Raw genomic sequence first — 19,515 nt, 5'->3', positions numbered from 1 at the left:
ATATACAAATTAACTTTTCTGTCAGGCCAGTAAAAATAATGTTTACTTACAATCGTTTTCATATACTTTTAATTAATTTTGTGTGATGGTCCCAACATGGGATTCAGATTTTCATTTTTGGGTTTTTTTCAACTGGGCGTCATCGTTCTCATCGTTTGAAAATTTCTGGAGTTTCATTCAAAATAATTTGGGATGCCAGTTTGGGCCTCTTTTGATAAGGTAAATCTACGTCATTCTGTCGTATTCCGGACCTTACTTTAGTTATGTTTGATAGGGAAATGATGAAATCGATCCCTCATTATGACCAATCGTCACATACTATATACTGTAAACTTGGACCTAGGGTATACATACCAGTGTGTATTTGTAAGTAGTTAAAAGTGTGTGCTGGCTACAACACCGACAATGTGTGTTCATCCTCAAGCAGTCGCCCAGTAATGACGACGGAAGCCATTTCTTGTTGGAACTCTTCAATTTTGCGTGCCATCTAGCGGGTTCGGCTTATCGGAGTCTTTCCCGTCCCTGCTGTCGTTCTGTTGGCTTTTGTATACGTGATTGTACTGAGCACGTTATAGACTACTGCTTAACAGGTAAATTACAAAGGTATATATACTTGCAGACGTGTATATATGCAATTATTCACCATGGCAAACTTCCGTTCAAGGTGGTGTTGTTGGTAAAATGTCGCGCTGGCAAATCAACTGATTTATCAGTCAAATACAAGGTTCGAGACCGAGAGGATGCAATTCTGTGTTAACGTTTTGTTACCATAAATATATTTTGCTATTACCACCTATATTGTAAAAATGGCATAATGGCCCTACTTGGCCAAACATGCACACCCATATCAAGGCCCATGAAGCACTCAATTTGTTCCAAAATCATGAAAAATGTATTATGGTTTAGGATACAGAGTTCATGTTTCATCCTCTCATTAGCTTATTAAATCCCATCCATGTATGTTTAAGCCAGACACTTAGAAACAATTATTAACTGTTATTTCATGAGAGTACAACAACGTGAGATACGTAGCCTCCTTTACTTTATCCATAGGTAAGCACTTGAGCACATCTAGGTAAACGACATTCACATGCTTCCATATTAAGGCGTTTTTTTTTTTAAGATTATGTACATAGATTATGACACTACATATAAGTACTCTATGCCTACTAATTACATCAAAATGAAAATGAATAGATAATAATTAAACCAACCTCCTTCTGACTCCTTATAGCAAGTGTCGGGCATTTTTAAATGTCTTGTGTGAACTAACCAGATATTTTTATCTATGGAAATATCACATTTTCCAGGTGCATGAGCCACAGGTTTTCGCAAGACAATTTTATATGTCTTTATTAAATGATACCCCCATCATGTTGTGGGATTATACCGTGGACATTACAGTTTTTGTATAGGAACTCTGGTAACTAATGTAAACTTCTCTTTAGCTTGATCAGTTGAGCAAAAGACTAGCAAGAGATCCTGGTTTGAATCGCAACATCCATTGTTCTACTGACACAACTCTATCTCATCCCTACCCTATCATGCCGCCCCCACCCCACCCCCGCCCCATTCCCCATTTTGATCAGTATAACTAAATAAGGAAGCACTAAATGAGGGGTGTTATTTTGCAGATATCGTTTTATAAGTTATAGATAGATAACAAAATGAATTGAAAGAAGGATTGTATATTTAGCTTTGCTGATATATGAAGCTTTGCATATTTTCTTATACAAAACGTAGCTTTATTCAAGTTGACATAAATGAAAAATTTATGCAAACTATCTTTGACTCATATAAATTCTATCTCTGCCTTTAGAGAGGATGTCGAGTACTGCAGTGTGCAGCCATTGTGGCTGTACAGACATAGACAAGGATCCGGCCCGAGGAGATGCTGTCTGTACCAACTGTGGCTCAGTGCTGGAGGACCAGATCATTGTGTCCGAGGTCCAGTTTGAGGAACATGCTAGTGGAGGATCATCTGTTATTGGGCAGTTTGTGTCCAGTGATGGTGAGAAACTTATTTATTTAACATGAAAGATTGAGCTTTCTCTCATATCCCGCCATATTGGATAGAGTTTGCCCATGTAAGATAGCTATGTAAGAAAATTCTATCTTACATGGGCAAACACGTGTGCGGAGTAATCAGTGTTCAGGGGAGACAACTCTTACAGCGTCCGAAAATCCCTTATACAAAAAATGACCGACAACCATGTACCCGATACCTTTCAGGTTTATGTCACGGGTCATAAAAACACACAGTCGCTGAATAATTACAGGACACTGAATGACAGACAGAAGTACATGATTTCCAATATGGTGTCAAACACAAAAAGCTGCGAATTAATTCCATCAAACCAAACACCATCCTCTGCCACCATTTCATCAACTTCAACAGTTACTAGGCCTGCCTCTGATGTCACAGTGTGTTTACCATCGTCATCACAACAAGAAAACATGGTTAACACCTACAATCCTGTATCACAGAAACAATATGAAACTCGCGTCGAATCCTTTTTTGCTGGCTCTCACATTGAAAATTGCCAAATCACCGTAAATATCACCACAAATGTTCCACCACCCAAACGTCGTCGAATCATGGTGATCGAGAGCGACAGTGACTCGGAATAGGAGATCATGTGACGTCACTCCTTGAATTTATGAATGGAATTTCTTTGACTATGGTGACGTCATGTCACCGTCACAGTATTTTGAAAAAATGTTAAAACAGTAAAAAGATACATTGATATTTTTCTTAAAATGATCAAATATATGATTTTGATGATAAAACTATATGTTGAATTATAAAAATCTGTTCCTTGTTGATTTCTTTGAAGTTTTTGACGGAACAATTTCTTTTCGCGGATGTTTACTTACACATACTATATAATCACTCAGAGATCATTTTTGTTTTTTTTCATGTGCGAATAATATATTCATCCTACAATATACCGAAAAATGGTTTGAAATTTGACAGCAAACTGGAAGTTTGCAAAATATGGGTATGATCGTTAAGAATATCCAGTTCGTTTTTTATAAAAAGCTCGGATTAAAAAGATGAAAAAAATGGAGATAATGGCCGACCAACTGTCCTTTTCCCAAAATTTTGGTAAAGATATGAGAGAAAAAGACTCTTTCATTATGTGTGTATGTAGGATAGGGATATTCTACCCTGGGGGTTACAAAATATGGTAAAACCCTCAGCAGAGCCTTGGGTTTCACCATATTTTGTGACCCTCGGGTGGAATATCTCTATCCTACATACACGCATATGAAAGAGTTTTATAGTCATGCTATGTTGTTTTTAAAAGGATTTTTCCTAAAGATTCTGTGAGGAATAAGTATTGATTTCTGGGTGTAAACAAAATCCATTGTGTTGCAGGGATGAAGGCTCACTCTTTAGGAATAAGCTTTCCTAGGGGAATGAAGAGAGAATCTCGTACAGTCACTTTTGAAAATGGTAAGTCATCAGTTGTGATACTTCAGTGTCTATATATATACAAAAGTTGACAGTACAGCATGGACAGCAGATCATGTCCCATTGTTTTAAAATTTAGGGAAATCACTGAAAATGCATGTTACATTTTGTGAATATGTTTCCATTTACAATTTAAGTGCCAACTCAATATGTAATCATATATCTATGTGTAAGTGTGTAACACAAACCAGGAGTGTTATCTTTCATTACTGTAAAATTTAAACAATAGACTTCAAGGTCCTCACATTATTTTGAATTAATTTTGGTAACCGTAACAAGCTCAGACTTAATTCTGAAATTTCAACTAGCCTAATTGACTCTCCAGTATTTATTTGTGTATATATTTTAGTGACAATGTGCTGAAATGCTCTCGGTGTAAAGTTTTCAAGCGTTGATAATGGACTGTCCATTATAAATATTTTACTGTTAAATGTATAATTATATATCAGTACTACCTTGATTTGGCTAAAATGATTGAATTTAATTAGGAAAAAAGATCAATAACAGTATGATAATTCTGAAATGCAGTGAGTCATGATACTTCAGTGTTTGTATATAAAAGAGTTGACAGTACAGCACTGATGTCAGATTTACAGATGATAGATAATAACATGTTATTCATAACTCATGGTCTATTTCAGGAAGAAGACGTATTCAACAGCTTGGTGCTCAGTTAAAGCTGAACCAACATTGTATAGACACTGCCTTTAACTTCTATAAGATGGCGGTGGTCAAGCAGTTGACTCGTGGCCGAAAGACAGCCCATGTGACTGCAGCGTGTCTGTACCTTGTCTGTCGCACAGAAGGCACACCTCATATCCTTTCTCAGAAGCATGATCTCATTCATGTGCCATTGCTTAGGATTTAAGTAATTCATCTACAATTATACAGCCATAACCTTTCTTTGTTTGTCAGGAAAATATTTCTTTTCCCTTTGCATAGCCAGTATGATACTTGTATGTTCCTACCAATCTTAGGTCAGAGATAAGTGGATGGCTTCATCAGTGTTCCAGCTATTATGGGATAGCAGGGCATTGCACCCAGCCCTCATTTTCAAAACCGTAGTAGCACCTCTTTCTGAGCACCCTGCCGTAAATCTGGAAGCCCTGGTATTCTACCTGACCATCCTGTTGTGTTTTAGCTGATAAAAAAATATTGAATCATAACGTAAATATTTCTCTCTTCTCATTTATTATCTTTAGACATTTCTGATATCATTCAGTTCTACTATATAAATAACATTCTTCAAAGCAAATTCCAGGTCACATTTGCGATAGGGAGAATCACACAAAGCATATCTTAATTTTATCGAGTGTACTTTCCCTTCATTACCTATATACATGTCAGAAGTATTTCAGATGTAAAACAAGTTTACACTCACATATATAGATAAACATGACTAGAAAGGGCAGAAATAGCTCCATAAAGCTTTGACCTAGCCAACCTCAGGTGAAGCTGTAAGGTGTATGACTTGACACTTCTTACCTGTGATTGTTTATGTTTCTCAGGAACCTGAGATACAGACCGATTTGTGCTGTTTTGTTAAAGTCTTGTCATTGGCCTAGCAAACCAATTTGTCCTGAAACAACTTTATGTTCAATAGTTTGTGTTAACTAGTTAGACGGTTACACTAAATCTTTGGACTTGTTACAGAAAATTTAAACTTCGTAGGTTGTCATGAAATAGGAAGGTTAATGTTTGTAAGAATCACAAATATACCTTTACTATTTATCTGTTTGTTTTGTTTTTATATATACACCCTGTGATCTTCTTCCACAGTTTTCATCTGATTCAATTATCTTTTGGGGAGTAACTCCACATTTTTTGAACCAATTACTTTCAAAGGTGGTAGACTTGATAGTTATAACATGAGGTTATGTTTACCTGTCTGGCAGTTTGATTTGAATGTATTTGAAAGAGTTGCTGCCCCTTGTTTGTTTCATGTTTATCTTGTCAGAAGATCATCTTTCTCTTTTTAAGCAATTTCTTTGAAATTTAGTAGGCTTAATCGCTGTGATATGAAGATGTGTTTTTTTTTAACAGCAGTTGGATTCTGATGTATTTCGAAGAGTTACTGCCCTTTGTTTTTGTTTTTTTAGCATATTTATTTGTCTGGATGTCTCCTCGCTCAGTTTTTAACCAATTTCTTTGATAATGTTCTCATGAACAGTATTTTCTGATGCAATGATATTATCATTGGCTTGTTTGATTGAACATTATACTTCCTTAACTCGTCCCCACATATGCTGCTTGATTTTAGTGACCAACTTCAGGTAATTATTGTGTTATGTAACAGTAATAAAGGGCTCTTCCAATAATATCTCAGGACTCAGATTTTGTAAAAGGATATCACTGATAAATTTGAATTAATATTCTGCTTAGAAGTAATAGGCAAGAACCCAAGCCATGGAGTCCTGTGGTAGATTTTTTACTGGAAGAGCCCTGAATCAATAAGAGATCAAGACGGGTAACCACTGTGCTAATCTTTTGGCAATTAGGCCTACATCAGGGTCTACCACTGTACACAATCTGCTTGATATGTAAATAAATGGCATAGGCAACAATATTATAAAATATGTCTATCTAGGTGATGTTCATAATAGATGACTTATTACATTTTTTACACTTTCCATCCTATTAGCACATTTATCATACAGAGGTGACTGAGTTCTCACCTCAGACATTGTCAAAATGTTATTGGTTTAGTATCCAGTTAAATATCCAAATAAAACCTTCATAATACAAGAACAACAACTTTTTTTATAAGTTTGTGTTACCCTCAGCAGTAACCTCGAGCTACTGTTGCTTTCTGTTAAGTTTTTTATATATGGTCATATCAATACCTTCTTATTATTACATTGAGTAATGGGATGATATGCTGACATTTTAATGATGAAATTGTCTGTTTTTTTTCAAATTTCACTCTTTTGACATGCCTAGAGCTACCTATTGTCACAGTGACTATATATAATGCTCAATTTCTAGTTCACATGGCTCGAAGGGCCAATGAGCTATAGAGATAACGCAGCATCTGGTCTCAGTCCATCTGTAGTCCATTTATGTCTGTCTGTCAACTTTTCTTATAAATCACTACTAGAGGATTTTAACTGAAATTCGTCTGAAGCATTCTTCGAGGAAGGGAATTTATTTTGTATAATCCATGGGTCTTGGGCCAGAGGGATGAAACCAAATAAAGAAAATTTATCAATTTCTTTAAAACTTACATTGTTCTTCAAGAATGGCAGGAGATTGTCCAAATTTGGTCCAAAGCGTATTTGGATGAAGGGAAGTCAATTTTGTGTAAATGGTGGGTCTTACCATCTAATCAATTTCAGCAAACTAAAACATTTGAGTGATACAGGCCATACAAGCCTCTTGTTTAATGTAAGATGTACTGTCAGTTTTAAATTTCAACATGTTTTCCATCAAAATTTTCTGAGATGGATATTTTGGGGGGAAAAATAACTTCGCTGCATTATCAAATGAACGTCATAGTGATATATATTTAACAAATTGCTGGATCAGAGTTAAACTACAGTTTTACAGCTAAATGTTTCACTAAGACTGTCACCAATGAACCATAGTATCATTACTGTTGTTTCTTTTGCAGATCAATGTTTACAGTCTTGGTAAAACCTACTTACAACTTTCAAGAGAACTTTGCCTCAACATTCCAGCCATAGGTATGAAACACTGGTCACTTTCATATCAAATTACAGCATGAAATCCAGTAATTTCATTTAGTATTTGAGGTGTTGAATTATCATGAGTGGGGTTCCAGTTAAGATAACTTTCTGTTCCTATACATATTATTGTGTCAGAAAACTTTTAGTCAGATATTTGTTGAGTATTGATATTTTACATACAATCAGTTATTTTGACACTCGTTCACATTTACAAGATATCTGATTACAAATACCAAGTGGTATTCAAAATCATTCAAAATCTGTCCTCATAATGCATGATAAGGTAAAAGTGACATTTTCAGTTTACCACATACTGATACTTCAGTGTTGTAGAAAGAGTTATGTCTTCTGAATACATCTTGTTCAGTCTCTTAATTCAGCAATTGAAAGGATATCCTCCTCAATAACTCCAGATAAAAATGGTTTATATTTTGTATTTGCATGTAAATTAACTTGTCTAATGTAGTTGAGACTACACAAAGGACAATGTAACAAAAACCATATAACCAAGTGCTTACCATACAATCTGTTGGATATAATTACATCCTAGTTTCCAGGAAAATCTCGGGATTGGATGTCATTTTATACACAGAAATCACTTTTTTAAGAGAATATTTCCCCCTTGGAGGCAAGATAAGGTGATCTCAACCCGAGGAGAAAGATACTTGGTTGACAAACACATGCCTTAAAGAATCTTTCCCCCAGGGTTGAGATTGCCTTATCCTACCCTAAAGGGGGAGAATTATTCTTTTCCTCTTATCATTATGGGTTTCTATAATGTATGTGAAGTGTGTTGTTTTCTCAGTACTTGAAATTGTTGGCATGAAGTCATTGTAATTGTTGAGGTGATGTCATATCGCCTTGACAGGGGAATCCTTGTCTCTGCTAAGCATGGATATACAGTACGTGTCCTGGGTATGAGAACAGTATAACTTTGCTAGTCCTTATGTGAATAAGAAGTTCAATGTTGACAAGGATTGAAAATTCAACTTTTCTCTTCGAAATACAACAAAAGAACATTTCTAAATACTTTATAAGGTTTATTAGTTACATCAAGTACTTTCCTGTTAAAATTTGTAAATGCTGAATCATAATACATGTACAATGTATAACACAAACAACGTTACACAGTAAGTAAAACTGTACTGTTATGTAAATACATACATCCTATAGCACATAAGAGATCCTATCTTTGTAATGAAAAATGGACCAAGACTCATACTGATCATCTATCGATTTTTGATATGTTAACTAGTCCACACAAAAATGTACTGAAAATGGTGATAACAGAAACTTGAATGGAGAGTATACCGTTTTGTATGTTGAACAGAATGTAAGCAATAGTGTTTCTTATTTTTCAATATAATAACTACCAAAACATTATTATAAAATGAACAAGTTTCTAGAAAGTATTCAACAACCCACTCCCACAAATGTAAATATGATCAACACACAAGTTCATATTATAAGTAATAACATTTTATAACTGTCCATTGCTGTTTTTATACTTAAACATTTCCTATGAAAATTACACATAGCTCAAAGCTCAGCTGTACCTGCAGCTAATGTCATCATGATAATCAGTTTGGTTGTTTCCATCAGACCTCATACCTAGGTAAGTGATCTAATTATAGAGCTATATAGAGATAATTCACATCCAACCAGGTATTAAAGGTTTTAATTTCTATACTATGTACACTTAACTTTGACACACAAAATATTAACTAATCAGACCAGAAAAATGTGTTTAACAATTGAAACATCAAATTATTGATTAAAATTCCTGAACTGTTATATTGCACACATTGACTTTGACACAATACTTTGAACAGCAGTAATCTGTAAAACATTAATGATTTTTCATAAACAAACATCATTGATTGTATACACTACAGATTTATGTTTTTAATGCACAGCCTCTAAATAAATTGACAAATTTCTATATCATCATGAAAGCATAACATCAAACACTTTAACACATCTTTTAATCAGAAACAGATCATGTGATTCCAGAATACTGTAAATAAAAGTATTCATGGACAAGTATGTCATATTAAATTCACACAAATACTTAATCATGGCTCAGACTGATACATATATCTGATCAGATAGAAATAATAGCAATATAAATCACTTATTTCATTATTTGACAAAATGGTTTAAAATATATCAAAACAAACTACTGCGAACCAAATAAATAAGAAAATTTAAAGATGAAATAACTTTTGAAAGGTGTACCTTGATCACAAACATGAGTATGAAATATATATTCATTCTCTTCCAAAACATGTCTTGTGCTACATGGCTTTCTCCGAGAACTTTCTTTGGCCTATAATGGGTCCCGCCCAATTCCCAAGTGAAATTATAGAATTTACACATAATTTCCATAAATTTGAATACACCATATCACTCATGAACTTGTACATGAATACTGAATATAACATCTGTGAAGAACAAGATCAAAACTAACATCACATTTAATGGTATTTCAAAAGCAATAAATCTACGTTTGTTAGACTGGCATGGATTAATAGAGCGGACCTGAGACAAGTGATGAGGTGATGAAATCATTACATGTAACTATATAGGCTTTACATCAGCTGCATAGATGTCACATTTTAATACAATCAGCAGTAGAAAATAATCTCTGGTATCTGTCCACCCTGCACTCCTGTACCATTAGTACTATCTGAAGAACACTGAAACTGAAAAGTTACTTTGTCACACTGGACCTCAGCAAGGCCCTCTTGGCCGAAGTAGCTCAGTTCTCCTCCATCCAACACAGCACTAGCATTATAGAACTGATCTGGCTCTACCTGTATGGGATTATCAAACATCACAGAAAATGTGTTACTAGACCCATCTGAGAAGAATTTTGTGAAGCACTGGCCAAGAGTGTTGCCATTTTTCTTCAGTTCCATTCTGACTGTGTATTCTGCTGCACCACTACTAGAGCCATAGAGGCCAAACCCTGCGATAAAAATTCTCTGGTCTACTGCAAATTGTATACTGTCACATCTGCCTCGATAACGCCACTGGTTGCTTCGATAGGCAGAGGACTGAAACCTATGGCATCGGTATGGTTTCAGACCTTTACGAGGCTTCAATGGAAAGTTAAGTTCAGGACGCTTTCTTGCTGAAAAATAAATGAAAATATCATTGCTTTCCTGTAATGTCAAAACACCAGACTGGGCAGGACCATTTGCATATTCATTTAGCTTCATTGTGGGGATTCGAATTAAGAACAGAGCATCCCCCAATACTTTACGTTTGTTTTCAGATGTTGGTTCTATTTCACATCGCCTACATTCAGAATCTGCCCAGCGACAGGCTGCATTGAACACAGAAATTTCTTTAGCATTGAGCGTTTCTCTACCGAGGACAGTTTTGAGGGTGTTGATGTCTATGTCACAAAATCCCTCAGACTTTAATGCCTCTTCTGCCTGTGCATCAATCACCTCCCAACACCTATGCATTAGTTCTTGTTCCTCAAACAAACGTCCTTGGCTTAGCAAAACACAGGCATTGTGTGCACTGAGGCTAGTTTCCAGGTAACGGACACATGCCCTGGCCAAATGAGGCACTAGATATTTCTTGGCTACATACAATGTAGCGAGCACATTGTCTGGTTCAACTTTAGTTTCGTCACAGTATAAATACCTGTAAATTGAAAAAAAAAATAATGACATTGTTATACATTTTTCTGCATATACTTATACACTATATATATGGGATTATAATTTGTTTAAATCCCCTGAAATATTATGGAGGACAGAGCAACAGAGTCCAAGATTAAACATTCTAATTTGATGAAATAAATTACATTAAATGAGATCCTACAATATAAGTAGATAACATTAACTGTATTAACTTTGATAAAACCAAGTCCTTCAATAATTATGGCATCATAAGCATATTGAGACTGGTCTTATTTATCAAGTTTACATTGGATTTGTGTACATTGAGAAAACATGAAATCAGTCTGCTTCTAAACAAAGACTGCAAGCATAAACTTGACACTTTCAATAATGCATTACCTGAGGAGATTAAGAAATGCTGCAGGTTCCACATCTGGTATGTCTATTTCCAGCTGTTGGTTGGATAGGCCACCATAAAACATTGCAAAGAACACAGAACTTCCAATACCAAGAATGTATTTATGAGCAGGAATCTTCTGGCAGTTGTGTGGTGCACTACCAACATTGAAAAATACATCTGCCATCAGAGGATTATTGAACATAACTGCATTTCTTTCTCGGACATTTGACATATTAGCCTGCCAATTAAACTCCTCACTGGCTTTTGCATTGGGAAGGGATGGGGGTGGACTGCGTGGAAGCTGCCAAGGAGGTTCTGTCTGTCTGATCTGCCGCTGAACTGGCAGCTTGCCCCCAAAGTTCTGGGGGACCTCCTGATTGACCTCTTCATCAGAGTACTCACGAGATGGCTTAGCAAACAAGCAGCTCTTCGGCTCAGTTTTCAATGGCTTATCCATCTAAAAATCAGGAAAGTTAGAAACATTTTAATCCAAAGATTGTTAAACTTTGCTTTTATCATCGCTGTTAAGATTGTCATGATGATTGTATAGCATTTAACCTATCATACACTCATATAACCATTCAGCGCACTATCTTTATCAGGAATCATGCATGTACAATAGTATAGCAATACATCCGAGGAGTTTGGTGTAAATGGATACAAATTATCTGTTAGCCTCGTTGGCATGATCAGTTATTAATTGGGTTTTGGCAGAACCCTCCTTCCTACTTTATATCAAATTACCAAGCTGAATATAAAAGATGAGTTTTTTTTTCTGGTGTCTTTTTTGTGGCCAATATCAAATTGATCTGTTCTGAATATACATCCCTGAAATGCTTTTATCTAATAAGTTCAATGAAAGTACATGTGAAAAAAATTCTGGCAATTGCCTCAATATTCAACGTCTAAACTAAAACAAAGCTGGCTTTAACAGGATTTTAATCTGTCAAAGAGTGGCAAGCTTAGTCGATCCTTGCATCCTATCTGTCTCCCCCGTCTTTGACGTAGAACCTCTTAATGCACTATGTATTTATAAAACCATACGTTTGTCAACAGTTGGTAGCATAGTTAACAGGTCAAAAGCCGAGTACCGTTATATCGATTATATTTGTTTTTATTTTATCGGAATAGACTACTGTCACTAAATGTGACCAACATTATAATCAGAACGATTCTATTGTACACATGGGTGTAAGTTACACTAACGGAACTTTCAACAGCGCGCATCGTTCGTTACGTTGTAATTTATGCTAATAAACATGACACTGGCTGTGCCCGAAAATGGAGCTGAAACATTGCCAAAAAACAATCGCAGCCGTCTCGTCGCGACGTCAATTCGGCAGTTTGTTCATATGAGGTGTCGATTCTGTCAGGCAGTCTGAGTTGAAAAGTTTGAAAAATATCTATTTCTCGTGCAATAATATCAATCTTACCGTTGGTTTTCTTTTTGTTTTGAATAACTCGGTGTCTAGACGGAGAGCTACATTGTGTACTAGAATACATATATCCCAGCATACACTACGTTCAAGGGTGATAACTGGTCATAAGATATATAGGTTGAACAACAATAAAATAGTGAATATAAGTCGAGTAGCGTATGGGAGATATTAAAAAGTTATAAGTGTACATTGGTTTATTTGTTTATCTAGTATATTATGTTTGACTAATCAATGAAAATATTCATGCATGATATGGACAAAATATCCTTCTGTTTTTTTTTTTTGTTTAAATTGAAATATATTATTAAATGTAATATTTTTAACTCATCTAGTGTCTCTTCATTTCTGCAAGCTGCCATCTTATTTTTTTAAGTAAAAACAAAATACATATTTTCTTGTTGGCAAGAATCTGATGTTTGTCAAAGGGTATGGGGAGTTAAAGGTGCAGAAACAATTCCTTGATATTCAGATATTTAATTATAAAAGTGCAAAAAAATTACAACTCAAGTCTTTTTTTCTTTCTATTGTAACAGAATATTGTAAAATTGTTAATTTTCCTGTACTTGTTATATCTTATAAGAATGAAAACAAAATTCTTAATATTCACAGGGGTATTAGTGATGATTGTATACATATTATATGAGTCAGCTGAGTGTCTTGTTTTTGAGGTGTTTTTAAGAGAGTTGGATTGTTGTAGATCTAAATTAAATTCTGTCAGGCCTAGCATGAGGGGAACTTAATTAATGTTTAAAGATTTGAGATTTACACATCAAACTGCAATTTATTATACATGAATGACATATGTTTTGTATGTTGATGCAATGAAGATACATTATGATATAGTGTTTCCAGATATAATCAGTCTACACTCAGATAAACACCTTGATATATGCAAGTTTGATTAAGTTTTATTATTGTTTTCAGATCCTTGCCTTTACATACAGCGGTTTGCACACAAATTGGAGTTTGAGGATAAGACCCATGATGTTTCTATGATTGCTCTGCGACTTGTTCAGAGAATGAAAAGAGACTGGATGCATACAGGTCGCCGTCCCTCTGGACTTTGTGGTGCAGGTATCTTGCTTACTCCCATCAATGGTATTTTCAGCACAGTCACATGATTATAAACACACTATTTTCTTCACCTTACCTTCCCACACACAAACTTACCACCACCATCATATGGAACTGTGCCTCTGGAGTTATTTTGTATTTCAACCCCTTATCACAGAGTTTCATGCCCCTATTCTGTTAAAAAAAAAATGAACACAATTTTGGCCACTAATGTATTCACTTGTGTTTTAGTGGAATTTCTTTTCATTTAATTTTTAGTGCAAGTATATATGGAGTTGAGCTCTCCCAGGAATTATTTTGCATTTTTAATCACCCCTCCTCTCTCTTCCTAAAGCCAACAACATACATCTTTTGCTGTAAATAAATGTGTTTTAACATTATATCATATGTTTTATGCAGTTATATAGTTAGTAACATTTGAACAAGATAAATGAATAAAAGTGAAAGCTTAAAATAAGCCATAACGATGAAATTAATCAACGAAAATATTTTTTACATATTTCTATGCTTCTTAACCTATTTCCATGGTTTAAGAAACTCTAGTATTATGGACAAGGGGAGGCTACTCAAAAATCAAAATAATTTCAATGTTCATCTGCTTCTTGATTTATGCTAGCGCTGAATGCTTCCATTAGTAGGTGGTAAACTTAACATTCTTCCTTTTATGAGACCCGTTAAGTTTTTATTCAACCTCTGCATTCTTCTGTAACTTTTTTCTATCACATAGACCTGCGGTACTGAACAGTGCTCAGACACTTATTTTTAGTTCTCATTCACAAAAAATTGATTTGTCCATTCATGATGCTTGATAAAAATGGGATGTAGACACTTTTCTACTTCCCATAAAAAATTTCAAAAAAGCAGTAGTTATGTGAATTCAAGCCAGCTCTTCTGTGCATGACAACTGACAAAATAAACATCAGTTCCTGAAAAGTTTGCATGCTTTAATTTTTTCTTATTCTTATTAAGTAAAAATTTCTTACTTAAAAGAAAAGTATTGCATCAAAAGTGAATTTTACATATCTTACAAAATACAGTACAAACCTAAATATTGGTCCCCATTTCCCCCATAGAAATGCATGCTGATTCATGATTTCAGGGGCTGATGAATACACACACATGAATTAATTTATCTTTTGTATTTCTACCATAACACTGACCTAGAAAAATGAAGCAAAATTTGTCAGCTCATGTACACAACATACTAGTAACAAGTGTTATAATTTTGGAAAAGCAGGTTGTGTACTTGTCACCCGCTTGGTGACAGCTCTAATTCTGGTCTGGTTGCCTTGTTTTGAACCCTGAAAGTTACTTAAGATAAAGTTCATTGTTGTCAAATTGAATGAACAAGAAGTGATCTTACTGTTTGAATCAACACTTGAGAAATGGTTTTGCTGTAATTTTTGAGTTATTTTTTAGTATATTTACTCCACACAATGGAGATTTCTTATTTTCAAATCCTACATAATTTGCATGGAGCTATGAGTAAAAGTGTATTTTCCTACATTTGTTTTCATATAAATAGATTGAATGTCACAAATCAAATTGAAAATGTACATATTTGAGTATTACACATTTTCCCTTTGCTTTCAGATTTAAAAAGCATTGGCAAAAGAATATAGTTGATAACAGTTAATCAGAGAAATTATTACACAGTCCAGTTTTGAGGGTGTTAGATGCTCAACTAGGACAAAAATCTTTTTCTTTTATTTATATTTTATTGAACTCTTTGATAAATTCCACCACTTTTACTTGTACTAATAGTCTTTGCTGATTATATTTCTTGTTTTATCTCCAAAGGTAAACTTATTTGGTGATTTTCTATTTTTATGTTCAGCCTTACTAGTGGCAGCAAGAATGTCCAACTTCAACAGAAGTGTTAAAGATATCATCAAAGTAGTCAAAGTGTGTGACACAACCATCAGGAAAAGGTGAGCTTTGGACAATTTAATGTCTTAGTGATTTCAAAACTTGCATGGGATGAAAAATGGATTATAACACATGACATACATTTACAACACTTATTTGTTTGTTTTTTTTGTTTATTACAGACTTGCTGAATTTCAGGACACCCCCTCTAGTCAGTTAACTATTGAAGAATTTCAGAATATCGACCTTGAAGCAGAACATGATCCCCCATCTTTCACTGAAGGCAAAAAACGTGCACTACAAGCTAAACTAAATGCACAGGTACATTCATATTTTAATCCATACAATAGCAGATATTACAAACAGTGTGACTCTTATCTAGTTCACAGTATCTACTGAATCTGTAAACATAATAGTAACATTTGTACAATCAGTACAACCTCATCACCAGTGATATAATGTGTTGTCAATTGAAAACAAAGTGCCTAGATTTAATTGTATTTCACCTTTGAAATTCTCCACTGTAATTCAGAAAGACAAAAAAAATGCACTTGAGGAAATGTTTATTACATAAATGGTTGATAGATTAGATTTTTTGTGTACTATGTATTTATTTTCCAGCTTGAAGAAAAGAACAAGTTGAATGAACTGACATGTGAAGTTTCAGAAATTCAGGAAGAGATTGAAAAGTCGTTGCAGCCTCCTAAACCACGAGGAATCTGGGCTGCTTATTCAAGTTTGTATACAGTAGTTCATTGCATAAATACATAAATATATAAAAAGTATTATGAATATATCGTAGGTTTAATATGATTGTTCATTAAAACATTCCTATACATGTACTAATAATACATGTTTTACTAATTAAAAGTTTTTATCATCATTTCAATATTAAACTATTAGTTGATATATTGAATACTTTTTTTTCAGAGCCCAGCACACCATCACCACTGTCATTGTCAGGGACTGATGAGATAGAAAAAGTGGAAAAATTCTTGGAGAAAGAAACATTAGCAGGATGTGTCGATGAGCAATCTTTATCTTTTGTTGGTGGATCTAGTAACACAAGTTCTGAATCTAGCGCAGCAATTGCAAGTTCATCATCATGTCCCACTGGTCCGACAGGCAAAGATTTGGGTATCAGTGAAGTGGTCAAGGAGTGCTTAACCAATGATGAGACACCAGTTGATGGTAAGTTCAATAGTTTTTGGGCTCTTGTGATTTGTTTGTTGGCCATACACATTATTAACAGATGTATTTTGTTTCCAGTAAGTTGGCAAGGAAAAGTTAATGGATTGCTTTCAGGCATGTCAGGGATAATCAGAGATCATCAGATAAAAAAGGGGCACGAGGATCTGATCTCCTTCATGGTTATCAATATCAGGCTTTTAAAACTGTAAAATTGCATATTTGAAAAAAAGAATATGCTTAAATTCTAGGAACATGAGGCAATTAGTATGAAATGTTATATCGTGAAGTGTACTTTTTTCAAGTCTTGACTTGCTACTTTTGATTTTTCTGAAGACTTATGCAGGTGACAACTTCTTATTTATTAAAGTCTGTTGACCACTTGTTGAAAACAAAGTATTTAGAATGATCTCAGATGTTTAGTTTTTTGTTAGTGTCATTTATTCTTATTTCATACTTGCCATAAGAAGTACTATTAAGGTTATCGTTGCAGCAGCTGACAGTACAACAGGCGAGTTGGACCTGGCAGGAATTGATGATCATGAGTTAGACATGGTAGGAAGTGGTCATCTTGTGACCTACTTTTTACATCATATTTCGTATCCTAAAATTCAGGCACTTTTCAACATTTAATGTCCACTTTTATAGTAATGAATTGAAAAATCTCAAAACAACTGTGAGTATGGCATTTTAAACAAATATGATTATCAATACATGTACATCATGTTATTTGTAAGCTTTACGATCGGCTGTGATTTGTTGTTGTATATGATGATGATTGTATATTTATGATTCATAGACTTAATTCAGTCTGCTGTAGCTGATATATGTTTTATCATCATTCTATCATTTGTCAGATGCTGCTGAGTGAAGATGAAGTCAAGATAAAAACAGACATTTGGATGAAAGAAAATGGTGAATTCCTTCAAGCTCAAAAAGGTGCTTTAAGCAAACGTTACTAATCTGACCATGCATACTGAAACTATCACACTGAAATACAGTACTTAGACATAGTTAAGTTATTGAAGACAATACATTGTATAACATGTAATTATCATCAGTTATGATTTGATATAACTTGATCTGTGAAATACAAGCATACCAATTAGATTGTGTAAATACACAGAATGCTACACATATGATGCTGTAAGCTGCTGTATTCAGAATTTTTAAAAAAAAATTCAAGTAAATTTTAATTTAAATGCATTACAGAAAAACAAGAAAGAATTGCTAGGGAAAAAGAACTTGAGGAACAAAATCCAGAAAAGAAAAAGGTATGTGGTGAAAATGTATATGTCACTAGTATGTCAGTTCCATCAGCCACACTTCAGTGTTAAATATGGTAGATTGTTAAAAATTAAAAGATCACATCTGTGTTTTATAAGTAAACATTTCTTTAGTTTTCATATTATCTATATTTCTGATCATACAAACTTACTCTAAAAGACAAATTTGATTGGGATCCTGTAACAGAAAAAAAAATATCAGAAGAGGAAGCCACTGCACACAACACCAGCTGCATCAGGGGAAGAGGCCATTGTTAGACTCATCCAGGAGAAAAAAATCTCAACCAAGATTAATTACGATGTCCTCAATGATCTCAAAGTACAAGGCTCTCGAGCTCCGAAGACCAACTCCATCCTCAAATTTAATCCATTTGAGAGTAGTAGTACCAGTGTACCACCAGCCTTAAATAGGTCAGTCTTTTGTTTTCAGACATAATTATGGTTTAAAGGTTAAAAATCTCTGGTGATATTTGAGCTTTGAAAGTATTTGAACATTTTTTACAAATCCATTGATTTACCATGATGATTCTTGTTCATTAAGTAAGTCTTCATTCATCATCAACTCCATCTGAATTCAGGGCTTTCAAAACTCCTTTATTACAGAAATACTGCTTATTGTTAATGTTGACAATGGAAGACAATGTTCAGTGTACCAAATTCAGGGCCCACGATCCCCCAATCACAGAGTTATTGCCATTTGTTAAAAAATTCTTGTCCTGAGTGTAACTTTGCCCAAAGTTAGGCTCAGGATCATGAGACTTAGCGTATACATTGATCATATGAAGTCAATGTACAGTGTACCAAATTCAGGGCCAGTGAACCTTCAGTTACAGACTTAATATCCTTTGTTAAAAATATTTTGTCAAGAGCATAACTTTGCTTTCATTTAAGGTACGATGAACTTAATGTATACATGGATGATACTAAGAGAAAGTGTGTGTGTCTTTTGTTGTTGATTTTCTTTTGTGTGTAAATATCTGTTGTATACTTTTTCAGATTAAGAAAACCTAGTTTATCATCAGGTTCTAAAGGAGGAAAGGTAATGACATGTTTTGGTATAACTTAATGGTAATGGAAGGAAATTAACTATATATAGAAGGGAGATTTATATCAATTTTGTTTTAAGACCTGATCAGTTTAATGATTGACTGAAACTGTGGACTGTGAAGACCTGATCAGTTTAATGATTGACTGGAACTGTGCACTGTGAAGACCTGATCAGTTTAATGATTGACTGGAACTGTGCTTGACACTGTGAAGACCTGATCAGTTTAATGATTGACTGGAACTGTGAAGACCTGACTGTGAAGACCTGATCAGTTTAATGATTGACTGGAACTGTGCACTGTGAAGACCTGATCAGTTTAATGATTGACTGGAACTGTGCACTGTGAAGACCTGATCAGTTTAATGATTGACTGGAACTGTCGACTGTGAAGACCTGATCAGTTTAATGA

General features: G+C 34.5%; 2 protein-coding genes across 2 annotated transcripts; one reads left to right on the top strand and one right to left on the bottom strand.

Moving 5' to 3' along the window:
* Nucleotides 1–503: 503 nt before the first annotated feature.
* Nucleotides 504–19,124, top strand: LOC132549044 (transcription factor IIIB 90 kDa subunit-like). The gene is made up of 16 exons (XM_060212943.1): nucleotides 504–590; nucleotides 1,820–2,011; nucleotides 3,383–3,460; nucleotides 4,120–4,297; nucleotides 5,724–5,751; nucleotides 7,089–7,161; nucleotides 13,566–13,715; nucleotides 15,553–15,646; nucleotides 15,767–15,905; nucleotides 16,206–16,320; nucleotides 16,515–16,775; nucleotides 17,266–17,327; nucleotides 17,630–17,711; nucleotides 17,985–18,046; nucleotides 18,246–18,469; nucleotides 19,055–19,124. The coding sequence occupies exons 2-16, from the start codon at nucleotides 1,825–1,827 to the stop codon at nucleotides 19,122–19,124; spliced, it is 1,803 nt and encodes a 600-aa protein (XP_060068926.1). The 5' UTR covers nucleotides 504–590; nucleotides 1,820–1,824.
* Nucleotides 8,192–12,703, bottom strand: LOC132549046 (BTB/POZ domain-containing protein 6-B-like). Its single transcript, XM_060212944.1, has 3 exons — nucleotides 12,636–12,703; nucleotides 11,202–11,659; nucleotides 8,192–10,824 (listed from the first exon to the last, which is right to left on the bottom strand). Exons 2-3 carry the CDS (start codon nucleotides 11,657–11,659, stop codon nucleotides 9,792–9,794), a joined length of 1,491 nt encoding a protein of 496 aa, XP_060068927.1. The 5' UTR covers nucleotides 12,636–12,703; the 3' UTR covers nucleotides 8,192–9,791.
* Nucleotides 19,125–19,515: the final 391 nt, after the last annotated feature.

Source organism: Ylistrum balloti, unplaced genomic scaffold, assembly GCF_031769215.1.
Source record: "Ylistrum balloti isolate Yb309-2 unplaced genomic scaffold, AGI_CSIRO_Ybal_v1 Utg370040, whole genome shotgun sequence".
Taxonomy (NCBI): Eukaryota; Metazoa; Mollusca; class Bivalvia; order Pectinida; family Pectinidae; genus Ylistrum; species Ylistrum balloti.
The sequence above is the reverse complement of the archived record's forward strand: the minus strand, read 5'-3'. Positions and strand labels throughout refer to the sequence as shown.